The sequence below is a fragment of the Pristiophorus japonicus genome, chromosome 4 (genome assembly GCF_044704955.1).
Source record: "Pristiophorus japonicus isolate sPriJap1 chromosome 4, sPriJap1.hap1, whole genome shotgun sequence".
Taxonomy (NCBI): Eukaryota; Metazoa; Chordata; class Chondrichthyes; family Pristiophoridae; genus Pristiophorus; species Pristiophorus japonicus.
In genome coordinates, this window is record NC_091980.1 from 113,690,523 (window position 1) to 113,710,883 (window position 20,361).

At 43.8% G+C, this 20,361-nt stretch overlaps 1 protein-coding gene across 2 annotated transcripts in view; it reads left to right on the forward strand.

The window, feature by feature from the left end:
- The window catches only part of LOC139263034 (CDGSH iron-sulfur domain-containing protein 1), a 32,333-nt gene extending 23,354 nt beyond the window's left edge, over positions 1-8,979 (forward strand). For both annotated transcript variants that reach the window (XM_070878505.1, XM_070878503.1), the window contains exon 3: positions 8,154-8,979. In XM_070878505.1, the coding sequence (XP_070734606.1) occupies positions 8,154-8,246 (93 nt within the window). In that variant the 3' untranslated portion in view covers positions 8,247-8,979. The remainder of the gene's footprint in view (positions 1-8,153) is intronic.
- The last annotated feature ends 11,382 nt before the right edge of the window (positions 8,980-20,361 follow it).

The window sequence follows — 20,361 nt, forward strand, 5'->3', positions numbered from 1 at the left end:
CCTAGAGCTTCGTGGGTAGTAATCTCTGGATTGTTACCTGAGCCATGTGCAAATTGGCATAGGGACAAACAGATTAGAATGTTAAATGCGTGGCTCAAAGAGTGGTTTGAGAGTCAAGGGTTTCACTTCATGGGCACTGGCACCAGTACTGGGGAAAGAGGGAGCTGTCCATTGGGACAGGCTCCACTTAAACCAGTGTCCTGGCAAATTGAATAACTATGGTGGTAGATAGGACTTTTAACTAATGAAAGGTGGGTGGGAGGATTTAGACACGGCTAAATTCAAAAGTAGTAAGAGAAATGTCAAGGCTGTAGAGCAGAGTAACGATTTGGGTAAAAATAAGCAGAGTAGATCAGAAAGGGACAGAGTTTATCAAACGTAATAGGGCATTAGTGACAAAGGTAACATTAGGGAAAAATAGAAAAAAGTTAAAGCTAAAGCATTCGCAACAAAATAGATGAATTAATAGCACAGATAGAAATAAATGGATTTGATCTAATAACCATTACGGAGATGTGGTTGCAGAGTGACCAACGTTGGGAACTAAATATTTCAGGTTGTGGGGGAGGTGGTGGGGGGATAGCCCTGATAAACAATGGGATAAAGGCAGTGGAGAGAAAGGATCTTAGCTCAGAAAATCAAGATCTAAAATCACTTTGGATGGAGTTAACATAGAAACATAGAAAATAGGTGCAGGAGTAGGCCATCCGGCCCTTCGAGCCTGCACCATCATTCAATAAGATCAAGGCTGATCATTCCTTCAGTACCCCGTTCCTGCTTTCTCTTCATACCCCTTGATTCCTTTAGCCGCAAGGGCCATATCTAACTCCCTCTTGAATATATCCAATGAACTGGCATCAACAACTCTCTGCGGTAGGGAATTCCACAGGTTAACAACTCTCTGAGTGAAGAAGTTTCTCCTCATCTCAGTCCTAAATGGCTTACCCCTTATCCTAAGACTATGTTCCCTGGTTCTGGACTTCCCCAACATCGGGAACATTCTTCCTGCATCTAACCTGTCCAGTCCCGTCAGAACTTTATATGTTTCTATGAGATCCCCTCTCATCCTTCTAAACTCCAGTGAATACAGGCCCAGTTGATCCAGTCTCTCCTCATATGTCAGTCCTGCCATCCCAGGAATCAGTCTGGTGAACCTTCGCTGCACTCCCTCAATAGCAAGAACGTCCTTCTTCAGATTAGGAGACCAAAACTGAACACAATATTCCAGGTGGGGCCTCACCAAGGCCCTGTACAACTGCAGTAAGACTTCCCTGCTCCTATACTCAAATCCCCTTGCTATGAAGGCCAGCCTTCTTCACCGCCTGCTGTACCTGCATGCCAACCTTCAATGACTGATGAATCATGACACGCAGGTTTCGCTGCACCTCCCCTTTTCCTAATCTGCCGCCATTCAGATAATATTCTGCCTTCGTGTTTTTGCCCCCAAAGTGGATAACCTCACATTATACTGCATCTGCCATGTATTTGCTCACTCGCCTAACCTGTCCAAATCACCCTGCAGCCTCTTAGCGTCCTCCTCACAGCTCACACCGCCACCCAGTTAAGAAACAACAAGGGGCAGCAAACACTGATGGGGGTAGTTTATTAACCCTCTAATAGTAGTTGCAGTGTCGGGCACAGAATAAATCAGAAAATTAGAGGTGGGGGATGTAATCATCACCATAGACAGTCCCTCGAATCGAGGATGATTTGCTTCCACGTCAAAAAGTTCACAGGTGTTTCAATGATGGACCCAAAATTCCAGGTCCAAACTAAATCTTGAAGGGTGGAAGATGTTTGTGCTTGGATTTTTTTAACGTGTGGTGGCTGTTGCACATCAGCTACCACACGGGCTTGACAGAGCTAGGTCTTGGTCCAGTAGCAAGGATTAACCAAGACGATCGGAGACCTGCTCTGCTGCACGGACCTAGTGCGCACACATATCGCAGTGTGGGCTGGTCCGTGCTGCCCCTGGCCCGAACTCGCGCCTCTCCTGGGCCCCAATCGCGTCCCTTTACAATCTCTCGCCGCTCCTGCTGTACCTGCCCACGCTCCAATCACCGACCTGGACCTTGATGACGTCACTCTTCACAGCCGTTGCTCGCCTGTTCCAGCACGTGCTGCTTCCTGGAGTGGTGCCACCACATTGCTCCTTCCGTTCCAGTCAGGTTTGAGGCCGGGGAGTAGAAGGAGCAACGTGGCGGACTGGCCCAGCAGTCTGAGTGGCCCCCGGCCTGCAAGCACCATTGGAGAATGTAATAAAGGTAATACAGCAATTATGGGGGACTGGGCAAACCAAATTTGTAATAGTGCAGTAGATGAGTTCATGGAATGCATTCAAGATAGTTTTCTAGATCAGTATGCCGATGAACTAACTAGGGTACAAGCTGTTTAAGATCTAGTATTGTGTAGTGAGATAGGGTTAATTAATAACCTTTTGTAAAGGAGCCTCTGGGGAGCAGTGTTCATAATATGATCGTGATTTAGTTAAGTGCGAAACTAGGGTCTTAAATCTGCACATACCAAACTGTAGGTATGAGGGGCAAGTTGGCTGTTAGATTGGGAAACTAGATTAAAAGATATAACGGTACAAAAGCAATGGCAAAAATTTAAAGAAACAATTCATAATTTGCAAAAAATATAGATTCCCTCAAGGAATAAAAACCCCACAGGTTAACAAGAGAAGTTAAATAGAGTATTAGATTAAAGAAGAGGCTTATAATGTTGTCTAAAAGAGTAACAAGCTTGAGGTTTGGGAGGATTTTGGAATTCAGCAAAGGAGGACCAAGACATTGATAAAGAGAGAAAAGAGAATCTGAGTGTAAGCTAGCAAGGGACATAAAAACAGATTGGAAATGCTTCTATAGGCGTGTAAAAAGAAAGAGATTAGTGAAAGTAATGTTGGTCTATTATAGGCAGAGATGGGAGAAATTATAATGGGGAATAAGGGAACGCCAGAGATATTAAAAAAATATTTTGTGCCTGTCTTCGTTGAAGAAGACACAAAAAACATTGTGGAAATAGTGGGGAAACCAAGGGTCTACTGAGAATGAGGAACTTAAAGAAATTAGTAACAATAAAGAAATAGTACTGGAGAAATTAATGGGACTAAAAGTCGACAAATCCCCTGGACTGGATGGCCTATGTCCTAGGGTTTTAAAAGCGGTTGCTACAGAGATAGTGAATGCATTGGTTTTGATCTTCTAGAAATCCCTACAATCCTGTGGATTGGAAAGTAGCACATGAAACCCCACTGTTCAGGAAAGGAGGGAGAGAAAAAACGTCGACCCGAAACGTTAACTTTGTTTTTCTCTCCACAGATGCTGCCTGACCCACTGAGCTTTCAACCAGTCTCTGTTTTTATGTCAGATTCCAGCATCCGCAGTATTTTGCTTTAATATTAGAGCTTATCGACCAGTTAACCTGACATCAGTCGTAGGGAAAATGCTAGAATCTAGGGCACTTAGAAAATCATAATATGGTTGGGCAGAGTCAACATGGATTTATGAAAGGGAAATCGTGTTTGGTAAATCTGTTGGGAGTTTTTTGAGGTTGTAATTAGCAGGGTGGATAAAGGGAACCAGTGGATGTAATGTATTTGAATTTTCAAACAGCATTCAATAAGGTGCCACACAAGAGGTTATTACACAAAATTAGGGTTCATGTGATTGGGGGTAATATATTATAGATTGAGGATTGGTTAACAGATAGAAAACAGAGTAGGAATTTTGGGTTGCAGGCTGTAACTAGAAGGGTACCACAAGGATCAGTACTTGGGCCTCAGCTATTTACAATCTATATTAATGACTTGGGTAAGGGGACGGAGTGTAATACAGATTTAACGTCCAAAATCCGGAAACCTCAGGACCGAGGCCGTTGTGAATTTCGGGTATTTCCGGATTTCAGAACATCTTTCCGACGTCCCAAATCCAGAAACGCCTGGGCCGAGGTAAGGGTGCTGCAGTGGACGGCGGAGGCTCTGGGTTGTCAGCGGAGGGTCCTGAGCGGCGGAGGGAGGTCCGGATCGGCGGAGGGTCCTGGGCGGCGGAGGGAGGTCCGGATCGGCAGAGGGTCCGGGTCGGCGGCGGAGGGTCTGGATCGGCGGAGGGTCTGGGTCGGCAGAGGATCCTGGTCGTCGGCAGAGGGTCCGGATCGGCGGCGGAGGGTCCGGATCGGCGGCGGAGGGTCTGGATCCGCGGAGGGTCTGGGTCAGCAGAGGGTCCTGGTCATCGGCAGAGGGTCCTGGTCGTCGGCAGAGGGTCCGGATCGGCGGCGGAGGGTCTGGATCCGCGGAGGGTCCGGGTCGGCGGAGGGTCTGGATCGGCGGCGGAGGGTCCGGGGCGGCGGAGGGGGGGCGGCAGAGGGTGTGGGGCAGTGGAGGTGCTGCGGGGTCCTGGTTCGTCAGCGTCGGCAGCCGGGAAAAACCCGCGTTGAAGACCTGCGAAAAAACGTAAGTTAAAGTTTTTATTTTTTAATTCTTTTTCAGCGATTTAGTAGGTAAGTGTTTTGTGAATGCTTTGTGAATTAAAATTTTTTTTTTTAATTAATTTTTTGGGTGTTTTCCCCCCCACCCTAGACCCAACTCGCAATAGTAGTTTTGGCGAAAAAATACCGCTATCGCGTTTTAAAAAAAATGTCCAGATTTTGGAACATTTTCCGAATTCCGGACGACCGCTCCACGGATCAGCGACGTCCGGAATTTGGAACATTCCGAATTTCGTAAATCTGCATTTTGGACGCTCAACCTGTATATACAAGTATGCTGACGATGCAAAGCTAGTTTGGAAGTAAGTTGTGAGGAGGCTGAAAGGGGGTATAGATAGATTAAGTAAGTGGGCAAAAACATGGCAGATGGAATATAATGTGGAGAAATGTGAAGTTTTCCACTTTGGTAGGAAAAATGGTGAGAGATTGGGGAATGTTGGTGTTCAGAAGGACCTGGATGTCCTTGTACACAAATTACAGAAAGTTAACAGCAAGAAATTAGGAAAGCAAATGGTTTGTGACCCTTTATTACAAATAATACTCTGTACAGTTTTGGTCTCCTTACCTAAGAAAGGATATATTTGCCTTCGAGGAAGTGCAACGAAGGTTCACAATACTGATTCCTGGGATGAGGGGATTGTCTTAAGAAGAGAAATTGAGTAGACTACGCCTAAAGACTCTAGAGTTTAGAAGAATGAAAGGTGATCTCATTGAAACATATAAACTTCTTTTAAGAGACTTGACTGGGTAGATGCTGGGGGGATGTTACCCTTGGCTGGAGAGTCCAGAACTAGGGTTCACAGTCTTAGAATAAGGGGTCGGCCATTTAGGACTGAGATGAGAAATTTCTTCACTCAAAGGATTGTGAACCATGTTCCCTTTAAGCTGCATGGCCACGCAGCTCTCTGCACCTCCTGCGCAGCCGACACCCTGGCTTTTCAATGGTGAAAACCACGCATGAATGGGCCATACAGCCTCTTAAAGGGGCCTCGCACCCCAAAAAATTAATAAGAACATTGGTTGTGAATCTTTGGAATTCTCTACCGCAGAGGACTGTGGTTGCTCGGTCGTTCTAGACAGAGATTATTAGATTTTTTGGATACTAAGGGAGTCAAGGAATATGGGGATAGTGTGGGAGGGTGGAGTTGCAGTAGAAGATCAGTCATAATCTTATTGAATGGTGGAGCAGGCTTGAAGTGGCCTACTCCTGCTCCTATTTCTTATGTTCTTATAACAGCTATTTATCCTAGCATTGCCCCTCATTAACTGCGAGATCGAATTTGCTGAATTATGGCACTTAGACCATTACAGAATGGTGCCGGAGGACTTTGGATCAATAAAGTATTCATTCACTCAGCTGGTGACCTGAGGGTAACTTTGTTACTGACTTGTTCTCGGAATTTCTCTAAAATCTTAAACGTCAGTTAAATAATGTTTTGACACCTAGGAATTTTCTGATTTTCTATCAATTAATATTTTTATATTAATACTTATTGCAGTTGTACACCGGTAATGAAATATGGCTACTGATCGCACGCAGCTTGGGAGACAATCCTATGCATGTTCTCATTGCCGATTTATATACTTGTATTGTTTCAGTACAAACCCATCAATCAAATTAAATCTGACCTGGACATTCTGTCTGTACGTACTGCGACCTGTTCCATGTTATCAGATCGGAGCCATTGCTCCTTAATGCATTCCTGTTAAATAACCTGTTCTACTGTTCAGCTTAGCACCATGGATGTGTGTTAGACATTGGCCAAGCTGTCCCTGACCCACGGCTATGCTCGCTGAAGCGTATTCTAATTATTTTTCCATTAAATTTTGGCGTGAATTTGCCACTGGATTATCGGGGAGCACTGCAGACTAACTTATGGTGTTGGTCGCCAGTATCGCTATTGCAGCGAATTCTGGGTCGTTGTTTTGTGGATCATATACAGGAGACACCTCAAATCGCTGGAGAAATACCACCAACGATGTCTCCGCAAGATCCTGCAAATTCCCTGGGAGGACAGACGCACCAACATTTATGTCCTCAATCAGGCCAACATCCCCAGCATCGAAGCACTGACCACACTCGACCAGCTCCGTTAGGCGGGCCACAATGTTTGCATGCCCGACACAAGACTCCCAAAGCAAGCGCTCTACTCGGAACTCCTACACGGCAAGCGAGCCCCAGATGGGCAGAGGAAACGTTTCAAGGACACACTCAAAGCCTCCTTGATAAAATGCAACATCCCCACCGACACCTGGGTGTCCCTGGCCAAAGACCGCCTAAAGTGGAGGAAGAGCATCCGGGAGGGTGCTGAGCACCTCGAGTCTCGTCGCTGAGAGAATGCAGAAAAGCAAACGCAGGCAGTGGAAGGAGCGTGCGTCAAGCCAGACTCCCCACCCACCCTTTCCTTCAACGACTGTCTGTCCCACCTGTGACAGAGACTGTAATTTCCGTATTGGACTGTTCAGTCATCTAAGAACTCATTTTTAGAGTGGAAGCAAGTCTTCCTCGACTTCGCGGGACTGCCTATGATGATGATGATGATTGTTTTCATTGCCTCCTTCACACTTTCCTCCTACAGTAACATTTCTGCAGAGTGGATTTTCCACCTAATCATAACGGCCCTGAATTTGCAGTCGATATGACGGCAAACTGAAGAGTACGCCGTCATACTGCCTTTGAAACTGACTGCAACTTTGGGATTTGGCGCATGCACAAATGCATGTGGAAATCCTGAAGTTACAGTCTGTCAACGACTGCTCCGAAACTGGCTGCGCCGTGTCTCTTTCCCCCCCCTCCCCCAACACACACACACATACATACACAGCCGACAATCAATGAAATCTCATAAATCATTAAAACTGATGAAAACTTCGGCTCTTCTGCAGTAATTACGCTGTTAAATTCCCACTAAAAGATTGACCAAAAGGGATTAGGTGTAACTGGGGTTTCAACAGAGTATTGACTGCTAAACAAAAGTTAAGGGTTGTAAAACTAATGTTAATTTTATGCAATGTGAAATTTGTCCATTTTAATAAATATTACAATTTTGAAGAAGCTTAAAAAAAAATTGAAGTTTGTCTATCTTTATTTTAAGTTTGCCTTTTCCCCATGTGAGAACCCCAATCTTTCTTTTGTTTTCTTTAACTGCTTTAAAAAGTCAGAATTTTAAGGGCTTACTCACTGCCTTGTTCACTTTTGATTGGCTGCTTAGACAGCCTGTTGTCATCACAGTAGTTTGAACAAGGGGATTCCCATTAAGTTCCGTTGAATTGAATTCAAGGTTGGAAAACCCGAAGTACTCGACATACGGTTTGCGAGATCCTTGTGTGAAGAGTACTTTGGGGACAGCAGAAAATGCGTTCGCTTCTGACTGCAAATTCTGGGCCTGTTTGTTCGTAATAGTCATTCACGGCAGAAAATCTAGCTGCTTTTTTTTTAAAAGCAAAGCTTCACATCGCCTAATTGCTGCTTTCTGATTTACTTCACCTGGTGAGCTCCGACCACACCTGCCTTACCAGGTTTAAAAAAAATGTATTGTCCTTTACATATCTTCAATAAACACTAAAATTAAGCTCCACAAAGTTTTATTAATCTTGCCTAGTTTTAGCCTTGGGAAGGTTTACTTATCAGTTAATCTTGACTAATGATCTGTGGTTGCATTTTTCAGTTTCCTTATTGTGATGGTGCTCACGAAAAATATAATGCGGAAACCAGAGATAATGTTGGACCTTTGATCATAACGAGTCACAGAATACTCTGATTCTACAGTATTAAAATGGAAAATAATTGATTCCAGGACAATGTGTATGAATTTTCATGCTTTCATTCTGACAAACCAACGTATTGTGCCTTTTGTCTTTCAGAATTTTAATGGTTGTTTTGAAGATATACTTTTGTTTAATGTTTGGTTTGTTAATCTTAGCTAATTTTATTATAAAATTATACCTCGCAAATTTTAAACAAATTGGCTGCTAATTTTGGCCTGCTTTTCTAGCTTACGCATATATAGTATAATTACTAAAAAAATGTTGACGAAGTCGCGTCAATACAGTGCCTTTTATGTCAAAATATTCAAGAAGACAACCCACCATCACCATCTTTTTCGAAGTCCATATCTCAAGAATGAATAAAAATATCACAAGACACTTTACAGAATGAATTACTTCTGAAGTGTGGAGGCTGTTATGCAGGCAAATGTGTTATGAATATAACTACTTTTATGTGTGTCTCTAAAGATGAAAGAAATGTCTTTAAATCTGCTTACAAATTTCTAATAGTTATTTTTTCTTTTGTGTACAAGATGAATAATGTAGTACAATTATGAATGTATTTATGTAATCTGAAAAGAAATATTAAAGTTGATAGTTAATTCACAATTTTTTGATGTGATTTGCCAAACAGAAGCCCTGGTATCTGCAAAGTATAATAAATCGGGTGCTTATCTGGATAAATGTAGTTGCTGAAATTTTAGAGTTACTCCTGATTTAATAGCTTTGCCATTTTCTTTTGTTTGAATATTACAATAAAAATTTGAATTTTTCTTACAAGAAGTATACTCATTCTTAATCAGAATAGTTCCCTATATCAAGGATAAGAACATACGAATTAGGAGCAGCAATAGGTTATTCGGCCCCTTGAGCCTGCTTCATCATTCAATAAGATCATGGCTGATCTTCTACCTCAACTCCACTTTCCTGCACTACCCCCATATCCCTTGATTTCCTTAATATCCAAAAACCTATTGATCTCTGTCTTGAATATACTCAAAGATTGAGCTTCCACAGACCTGTGGGGTAGAGAATTCCAAAGATTTACCACCCTCAGTGAAGAAGTTTCTCCTCATCTCAGTCCTAAATGGCCGACGCCTTATTCTGTGACTGTGACCACTGGTTATAGACACCCGAGCCAGGGGAAACATCCTCCCAGCATCTACCCTGTCAAGCCCTGTAAGAATTTTTATGTTTCAAGAGATCACCTCTCATTCTTCTAAACTCTAGAGAATATAGGCCTAGCCTACTCAATCTCTCCTCATAGGACAATCCCCCCATCCCAGGAATCAGTCTGGTGAACCTTTGTTGCACCCCATCTATGGCAAGTATATCTTTAGGTAAGGAGACCAAAACTACACAATACTCCAGGTGTGGTTTCACCAGGGCCCTATATAATTGCAGTAAGACGTCTTTGATACTCAAATCCTCTTGTAATAAAATCAACATAGCATTTGCTTTCTTAATTACTTGCTGTACCTGCGTGTTAACTTTGTGATTCGTGTACAAGGACCCTCTGAACACCAACATTTCCCAATCTCTCACCATTTAAAAAATACTCTGCTTTTCTATTTTTCCTACCAAAGTGGATAACTTCACATTTCTCTGCATTATATTGCATCTGCCGTGTTCTTGCCCACTCACTTAATCTATATCCCCTTGCAGTTTCTTTGTATCATCAGCAACTTGGATATATTACATTTGGTCCACTTATCCAAATCATTGATATAGATTGTGAATAGCTGGGAACCAAGCACCGATCCTTGCGGCACCCCTCTAGTTAAAACCTGCCAACCCGAAAATGACCCGTTTATTCCTATTCTCTGTTTTCTGTCCATTAACTAATCCTCAATCCATGCTAGTATATTACCCCCAATCCCAAGAGCTCTAATTTTGTTTAATAACCTCTTGTGTGGCATCTTATTAAATACCTTCTGAGAATCCAAATACACCACATCCACTGCTTTCCCCTTATCTGATCTGGGAGTTACAACCTCAAAAAACTCTTAACAGATTTGTCAAACGTGATTTCCCTTTTATAAATCCGCATTAATTCTGCCCAATCCTATTATTATTTTCTAAGTGCTTTGTTACCACGTTCTTAAGAATAGATTCCAGCATTTTGTCAGGTTAACTGGTGTGTAGTTTCCTGTTTTCTCTCCCTCTCTTAAATAGTGGGATACATTAGCTACCTTCCAACCTGCGGGAACCGTTCTAGAATCTATGGAATTTTGGAAGATGATAACCAATGCATCCACAATCTCTATAGCCACCTCTTTCAAAGCCCTAGGATGTAGGCCATCAGGTCCAGGGGATTTATAGGCTTTCAGTCCCATTTATTTCTCCAGTACTATTATTTTACTAATACTAACTTGTTTCAGTTCCTCATTCTCGCTGGACCCTTGGTTCTCCACTATTTCCAGGAGTTTTTTTCTGTCTTCTTCCGTGAAGACAATTACAAAGTACTTGTTTAATTTCTCTGCCATTTCCTTATTCCCCATTATAATTTCTCCTCTCTCAGCATTTACTTTTGCAAATCTTTTCCTTTTTACAAACCTATAGAAGTTTTTAGTCTTTTTATGTCTCTCACTAGTTTACTCATATTCTATTTTCCGTTTGTCAATTTCTTGGTCCTCTGCTGAATTCTAAAGTCCTCACAATCCTCAAGGCTTACTGCTCTTTTTGGCAACATTAATAAGCCTCTTCCTTTGATCTAATACTATCTTTAACTTCTTTTGTTAGCCATGGTTGAATCACTTTTCCAGTGGGGTTTTTGTGCCTTAAAGGAATGTATGTTTGTTGTGAATTATGAACTAATTCTTTAAATGCTAGTCATTGCTTGTCTATCGTCATATCTTTTAATGTAGTTTCCCAATCTACCTTAGCCAACTCTCCCCTCATACCTATGTAGTTTGCTTTGTTTAGATTAAAACCCTAGTTTCGGTTTTAACTAAATCACTTTCAAACTTAATATAAAATTCTATAATATGGTTACTGTTCCCTAAAGGCTCCTTTACTACAAGGTTATTAATTAATCCTTTCTCATTGCACAATACTAGATCTAAGATAAAATACTGTTCCCTAGTTGGTTCCTCAACATACTGATCTAGAAAACTATCTTGCATACATTCCATGAATTCGTCATTACTGCAAATTTGGTTAGCCCAGTCTATATGTAAATTACTGTATTACCCTTGTTACATGCACCTCAAATTTCCTGATTTAAACTATGCCCTACATTACCACTACTGTTTGGGGGCCAAAAAACAACTTCCACCAATGTTTTCTGCACCTTGCTGTTTCTAAGCTCCACCCAAACTGATTATACTTCTTGATTTTCTGAACTAAGATTCTTTCTCTCTACTTTGCTTATCCCATCCTTTATTATCAGGGCCACCCCTCCTCCTTTTCCATTTATCTATTTCGAAAAGTTAAGAATCCTGGAATATTTAGTTCCCACCTTTGTCCCTTTGCAACCATGTCTTCATAATGGTGATTAGATCAAACCTATTAATTGCTATCTTGACCTTTTGTAGTTGGGGGATAGATACACATGGTGTTGATATGGCAAATCCAGTTAAGCTTCTGGTCATTGGTGACCTCCAAAATGTCGATTGTGGGGCACTTGGCGATGGTGGTGCAATTGATGGTCAGAGGGAGCTGGTTAGGTCCTTGGGGACATGTACATTGCTTAGCACTTATATGGTGTAATTGTTAACTGCTGCTCATCAGGCCAAGCTTGGATATCGTCCAAATCCTGTTGTCGGCTGGCATGGGCTGCTTTATCGGAAGAGTTGTGAATGGCACTGATGATCGGAATCATCAACAAACAGCTATGACAGACGAAGGACATTGATAAAGCAGAAGATGGTTGTGCTGAGGCTATTTCCCTGAGGAACTCCTGCAATGATGTCCTGAGGCTGTGATGATCAGCTTTCGACAACCACATCCTTTGTGTTCGGTATGACTCCAGCCACTGGAGAATTTTCCCATTGATCCCTATTGACCTCAGTTTTGTCAGGATTCCATGGTGCCATACTTGGTTGCATGCTGGCTTAATGTCATGGGCAGTCACCTGTCCTCTGGCATTCAGCTCTTGTGCCATGTTTAGATCAAGCCTGTGATACGGTCTGGAGCCAAGTGGTTCTAATGGCAACCAAACTGAGCATGGAAAACAGATTATTAGTGAAGTATGTGTTGCTTGATAGCACTGTTGATAACTCCTTGCATCATGAAACTGATGATTGGGAGAAGGCAGATAGGTTGGTAATTGGCAAAGTAAGATTTATCCTGATTTTTTTTTCTGGATAGGACATACCTGCGCAGTCTTCCATATTGCTTGAAAGATGCTAGTGTCTTAAATGTATTGGAACCGCTTGGCAAAGGGAGTGGCTAGCTCTGGTGCACACATGATGTCAGGATTTATAGCCTTTGCTGTGTCCAGTACACTCGGCTGCTTTTTATGAGCAGGACACTGGCACCTATGATGGTTGGAACCTTGGGAGGCTGAGCAGGATCATCCACTCAGCACTTTTGACAGAAGATACTTGTGAACAACTCCAGCCATGCCTCTTGTATTTGTGCTGGGCTTCACCATGGTTAAGGATGGGTGTTCATGGAGCCTCCTCCTCCCTTTAGTTCCCAGGTTGTCCAACATCATTCTCAACTGGATGTGATAGGGCTACAGAGATTTGCTCTAATATGTTGGTTGTGGGACTACTCACCTCCATATAGCCTCCTAATTTTGGTGTGTTAACTTCACTTAATTGTAACTTCATTCCAAGTTATGCCTGGTGCTGCTCTTAGCCTGCTCTTTACAATCCCCGTTGAACCAAGGTTGATCTCCCAGCTTGAGGGTGTAAGAGTGAAGGATGTGTCAGGCCATAAGGTTACACATTGTGGTGGTGTACAATTCTGCTGCTGTTGCTAGTTGCCCGAGGGCCTCATGGATATGCTAGCTAGATCTGTCCTTAGTCTGCTCCCTTGACACAGTAGCAGTGCCACACCATGTTTGAGGATATCCTCACTGTGAAGATTAAGCTTTGCCTTTATAATGACTACAGTGGTCACTCCTACCAGTACAATCATGGACTGAATTATCTACAACAGATAGGGTGGTGAGGATGTAATTAGTTTACTCCCTTGAGTTGGTTTCCTCACCACCTGATACAGGTCCGGTTGGTAGGTGGTGATTATTCCTTGACTTTGCTTGACCACATGAGGCCCAGACTCAAAGTTACACACTCCCAACCATACCACTTCCACTTATCTTTAGTTGTACTGTCCTACTAATGAGACAGGACATTTTCCAAGAGGTTGCTGAAGACATTAAGGGAAGTTAAGAATTATTTGATACCTGGCATCCCATTCTGCCTTCTCAGGCAGTCCCCTGGAGTCGAGGATGACTTGCTTCCACACTAAAATGAGTTCTAAGGTGACTGATGGGACCAATGTAGGATCTACAGTCTCTGTCACAGGTGGGGCAGGTAGTGGTTGGTGGGACGGGTTGGTGCAGTGCTTAATTTGTCGTACGCTCCTTCCGCTGTTTGTACTTGGCTTCCGCGTGCTCCCAGCGAAGAGACTCAAAGTGTTCGGCGCCTTCTCGGATGCTTCTCCATTTTGAACGGTCTTGGGCCAGGAATTCCCAAGAGTCGGTGGGGATATTACATTTTTTAAGGAGGCTTTGAGGGTGTCCTTGAAGGGTTTTCTCTGCCCTCCTGGGACTCGCCTGCCATGACGTAGCTCAGAGTAGGGTGCACGTTTCGAGAGTCTAGTATCGGGCATGCGGACAATGTGGCCCGTTCATTGGAGCTGATCAAGCATGGTTAATGCCTCGATGCTGGAGATGTTGGCCTAAGAGAGAACACTGACGTTGGTGCGCCTATCCTGCCAATGAATTTGCAGGATTTTGCAGAGGCAGCATTGGTGGTACTTCTCCAGTGCTTTTAGGTGCCTGTACATAGTCCATGTCTCTGAAGCATATAGGAGGACAGATATCACTACTGCTCTGTAGATCATGAGCTTGGTGCCGGGTTTGAGATCCTGATCTTTGAACACTTTTTTCCTTGGGCGGCCGAAGGCTGCACTGGCACACTGACGGCGGTGTTGGACTTCGTCGTCGATGTCTGCCCTTGCTGATAGTAGGCTGCCAATGTATGGGAAATGGTACACATTATCCAAGGTCTCATCATGGATCTTGATAATCGTGGAAAAGTACTGTGTGGCGAGGGCAAGTTGGTAAAGAACCTTTGTCTTACTGATAGAAACATAGAAAATAGGTGCAGGGGTAGGCCATTCGGCCCTTCGAGCCTGCACCACCATTCAATATGATCATGGCTGATCATCAACTTTAGTACCCCATTCCTGCTTTCTCTCCATACCCCTTGATCCCTTTAGCCGTAAGGGCCACATCTAACTACCTTTTGAATATATCTAACAAACTGGCCTCAACACCTTTCTGTGGTAGAGAATTCCACAGGTTCACAATTCTCTGAGTGAAGAAGTTTCTCCTCATCTCGGTCCTAAATGGTTTACCCCTTATTCTTAGATTGTGACTCCTGGTTCTGGACTTCCCCAACATCGGGAACATTCTTCCTGCATCTAACCTGTCCAATCCCATCAGAATTTTATATGTTTCTATGAGATCCCCTCTCATTCTTCTAAATTCCAGTGAATATAAGCCTAGTCGATCCAGTCTTTCTTCAAATGTCAGTCCTGCCATCCCAGGAATCAGTCTGGTGAACCTTCACTGCACTCCCTCAATAGCAAGAATGTCCTTCCTCAGATTAGGAGACAAAAACTGTACACAATATTCAAGGTGAGGCCTCACCAAGGCCCTGTACAACTGCAGTAAGATAGCCCTGCTCCAATACTCAAATCCTCTCGCTATGAAGGCCAATATGCCATTTGCCTTCTTCACCGCCTGCTGTACCTGCATGCCAACCTTCAATGACTGATGAATCATGACACACAGGTTTCGCTGCACCTCCCCTTTTCCTAATCTGTCACCATTCAGATAATATTCTGCCTTCCTGTTTTTGCCACCAAAGTGGATAACCTCAAATTTATCTACATTATACTGCATCTGCCATGCATTTGCCCACTCACCTAACCTGTCCAAGTCACCCTGCAGCCTCTTTGCATCCTCCTCACAGCTCATACTGCCACTCAGCTTCGTGTCATCTGCAAACTTGGAGATATTACATTCAATTCCTTTGTTCAAATCATTAATGTATATTGTAAATAGCTGGGGTCCCAGCACTGAACCTTGCGGTACCCCACTAGTCACTGCCTGCCATTCTGAAAACGACTTGTTTATTCCTACTCTTTGCTTCCTGTCTGCCAACCAGTTCTCTATCCACGTCGATACATTACCCCCAATACCAAGTGCTTTAATTTTGCACACTAATCTCTTGTGTGGGACCTTGTCAAAAGCCTTTTGGAAGTCCAAATACACCACATCCACTGGTTCTCCCTTGTCCACTCTACTAGTTACATCCTCAAAAAATTCTAGAAGATTTGTCAAGCCTGATTTCCCTTTCATAAATCCATGCTGACTTGGACCGATCCTGTCACTCATTTCCAAATGCGCTGCTATTATATCTTTAATAATTTATTCCAACATTTTCTCCACTACCGATGTCAGGCTAACTGGTCTATAATTCCCTGTTTTCTCTCTCCCTTCTTTTTTAAAAAGTGGGGTTACATTAGCTACCCTCCAATCCATAGGAACTGATCCAGAGTCTATAGAATGTTGGAAAATGACCACTAATGCATCCACTATTTCTAGGTTCACTTCCTTAAGTAGTCTGGGATGCAGACTATCAGGCCCTGAGGATTTATCGGCCTTCAATCCCATCAATTTCCCCAACACAATTTCCTGACTAATAAGGATTTCCTTCAGTTCCTCCTTCTCGCTAGACCCTCGGTCCCCTAGTATTTCCAGAAGGTTATTTGTGTCTTCCTTAGTGAAGACAGAACCAAAGTATTTGCTCAATTGGTCTGCCATTTCTTTGTTCCCCATTATAAATTCACCTGATTCTGACTGCAAGAGACCTACATTTATCTTCACTAATCTTTTTCTCTTCACATATCTATAGAAGCCTTTGCAGTCAGTTTTTATGTTCCCTGCAAGCTTACTCTCATACTCTATTTTCCTCCTCCTATTTAAACCCTTTGTCCTCCTCTGCTGAATTCTAACTTTCTCCCAGTCCTCAGGTTTGCTACTTTTTCTAACCAATTTATATGCCACTTCCTTGGATTTAACACTGTTCCTAAGTTCCCTTGTTAGCCACCATTGAGCCACCTTCCCCGTTTTATTTTTACGCCAGACAGGGATGTACAATTGTTGAAGTTCATCCATGTGATCTTTAAATGTTTGCCATTGCCTATCCACCATCAACCCTTTAAGTATCATTCACCAGTCTATCCTAGCCAATTCACGTCTCATACCATCGAAGTTACTATTCTTTAAGTTCAGGACCCTAGTCTCTGAATTAACTGTGTCACTCTCCATCTAATGAAAAATTCTACCATATTATGGTCACTCTTCTCCAAGGGGCCTTGCACAACAAGATTGCTAATTAATCCTCTCTTGTTACACATCACCCAGTCTAGGATGGCCAGCTCTCTAGTTGGTTCCTCGACATATTGGTCTAGAAAACCATCCCTAATATACTCCAGGAAATCCTCCTCCACCGTATTGCTACCAGTTTGGTTAGCCCAATCTATATGTAGATTAAAGTCACCCATGATAACTGCTGTACCTTTATTGCACGCATCCCTAATTTCCTGTTTGATGCCATCTCCAACCTCACTTCCACTATATGGTGGTCTGTACACAACTCCCACTAGCGTTTTCTGCCCTTTGGTGTTCTGCAGCTCTACCCATACAGATTCCACATCATCCAAGCTAATGTCCTTCCTTACTATTGCATTAATCTCTTTAACCAGCAATGCTACCCCATCTCCTTTTCCTTTCTGTCTATCCTTCCTGAATATTGAATACCCTGGATGTTGAGTTCCCAGCCTTGGCCACCCTGGAGACATGTCTCCGTAATCCCAATTACATCATAACCGTTAACAGCTATCTGCGCAGTTAATTCATCCACCTTATTACAAATGCTCCTCGCATTGAGACTTAGAGCCTTCAGGCTTGTTTTTTTAACACTCTTTGTCCTTGTAGAATTATATTGTAATGTGGCCCTTTTTGATTTTTGCCTTTGATTTCTCTGCCCTCCATCTTTCCTTAGCTCCTTTCTACCTTTTGCTTCTGCCCCCATTTTACTTCCATCTGTCTCCCTGCATAGATTCCCATCACCCTGCCATATTAGTTTAACCCCTCCCCAACAGCACTAGCAAACACTCTCCCTAGGACATTGGTTCCAGTCCTGCCCAGGTGCAGATTGTCCAGTTTGTACTGGTTCCACCTCCCCCAGAACCGGTTCCAATGTCCCAGGAATTTGAATCCCTCACTATTGCACCATGCTTCAAGCCACGTATTCATCATAGCTATCCTGCTACTTCTACTCTGACTAGAATGTGGCACTGGTAGCAATCCTGAGATTACTATCTTTGAGGTCCTATTTTTTAATTTAACTCCTTGCTCCCTAAATTTAGCTTGCAGGACCTCATCCTGTTTTTTTATCTATATCGTTGGTACCTATATGCACCATGACAACTGGCTGTTCACCCTCCCCCTCCAGAATGCCCTGCAGCTGCTCCGAGAGATCCTTGACCCTTGCACCAGGGAGGCCACATACCATCCTGGAGTCTTGATTGCGGCTGCAGAAATGCCTATCTATTCCCTTTACAATAGAATCCCCTATCACTATAACTCTCCCACACTTTTTCCTGCCCTCCTGTGCAGCAGAGCCACCCATGGTGCCATGAACTTAGCTGTTGCTGCCTTCCCCTGATGAGTCATCTCTCCCAACAGTATATACCCAAAACGGTATATCTGTTTTGGAGGGAGATGACCGCAGGGGACCCCTGCACTACCATCCTTCCACTGCTCTGCCTGATGGTCACCCATTCCCTATCTGCCTTTGTAACCTTTACCTGCGGTGTGACCAACTCACTAAACATGCTATTCACGACATCCTCAGCATCGCGGATGCTCCAGAGTGAATCCATGCGCAGCTCCAGTGCCGCATTGCGGTCTGTCAGGAGTTGCAGCTGGACAAACTTCCTGCACACATAGTAGTCAGGGACACTGGAAGCATCCCTGACTTCCCACATAGCACAGGAGGAGCATGACATGGGTCTGGGCTCTCCTGCCAGGACTTAATCCTTAAATCAACTTAATTTGGCAACAATGCCAAAGGTTACCTACTGATGAGAAAATAACAAGAAAAAGAAAAAGATTAAATACTCACCAATCCACCAGCCAATCACTTACCCGCTTGGCTGTGATGCACACTTTGATTTATTTTTACTTCTTTGTTTACCTTCTGCCCCTGCACCAGCTGGCTTCTCCGACTGCTGGGTCCCTTTTATGGGCCTCACTGCTCCCGACCTGCTCCGCTCTGACCTCTCATATGCTTCAGTGAAGGTGTCAACGATGGTTTGGAGTTCGAACTCTGAGTGTGCACAAACACAAGCATCATCTGCATATTGTAATTCAATGACAGAGGTTGGAACAATTTTGGATCTGGATTGGAGGCGTCGGAGGTTGAACAATTTCCCGCTTGTCCTGTAGATTAACTCCACTCCAGCACGGAGCTTGTTAAAGGTGAGATGAAGCATTGCAGCGAGGAAGATTGAGAAGAGTGTTGGTGCAATGACACAGCCTTGCTTGACTCCGGTCTGCAATTGTATTGGGTCTGTGGTGGATCCGTTGATAAGAATCACGGCTTGCATGTCATCGTGAAGCAGACGGATTTTTGAGGACAGCTGAATTTGAGAAGGACACTCCATAATCCCTCACGTTTGACAGAATTGAAGGCCTTTGTGAGGTGAAAGAAAGCCATGTTCAAAGGTTAATGCTGCTCCCTACATTTTTCTTGGATTTGTCGCACGGTGAATATCATGTCCGTTGTGCCCTTTAGTGGCCAGAATCAGCATTGCAACTCTGGGAGGAGCCCTTCAGCCACTGGGAGGAGGCAATTGAGGAGGATTCTTGCGATGATTTTCCCTGCAGCAGACAGCAGGGAAACTCTTCTGTAATTACCGCAATCGGACTTGTCACCTTTCTTGAAGGTGGTCACTATAACGGGACTCTGAGATCCCCTGACATGCTCTCCTCCTTCCAGATAAGAGAAATTAGTTCATGGATTGTGCCAATAGTGCTTCTCCTCCATGTTTTAGTACTTCGGCGAGGATTCCATCTGCTCCTGAGGCCTTGTTGCTTTTCAGTTGTCAGATGGCCTTATCAACCTCATGCTGGGCTGGGATTGTGCCGAGGTGGTGACGGGTAGCAGGCTATGGGATGCAGTCAAGGAGACTCATATCAAAGACAGAGTCTTGGTTGAGAAGATCCTCGAAGTGCTCCTTCCAGCAGGCACTGACTGCCTCTCTGTTCTTTAGGTCACACGTTTTTTGCTGGACCTCGGCCTTCAGTTGTCTATGGATCTGCTTTCTTTCATTGGAGTTGTGATGCTGTTTTCAATTCAAAAATGCCTTGCGTTTGCAGTTTATTAGCCCTTGGATCTCCTGGTTGTTCTCATCGAACCAGTCTTGATGTTTTCAGGTAGAGTGACCAAGCGTCTCTTCACAGGTGCTAATTATGGTAAACTTGAGGGTAGACCGGGCAGTATGGACACTCTGCGGCTCCGGTTTACTGGAGGTCGTCAGGTTGGCTGTGAGTCGTTGGATGAATAGGGCTTTCTTTGCAGGGTCTTTGAGTGCTTCAGCGTTAATTTTTCTGCGGCAGCATTTCTGTTGCCCCCACCATTTTCGGGCTATGGATAGAGTTAACAGAGCGGATTAGGCGGTGGTCAGTCCAGCAATCGTCAGCTCCTGTTGTGGCGCGAGTGTTGCGGACATTCTTGCGGTCCCTCGCTTGGACGATGACGTAGTCTAGCAGATGCCAGTGCCTGGAGCAAGGTTGTTGCCAGGAGGCCTTGTACTTGTCTTTCTGACAAAATAAGGTGTTGGTTATGAGAAGAC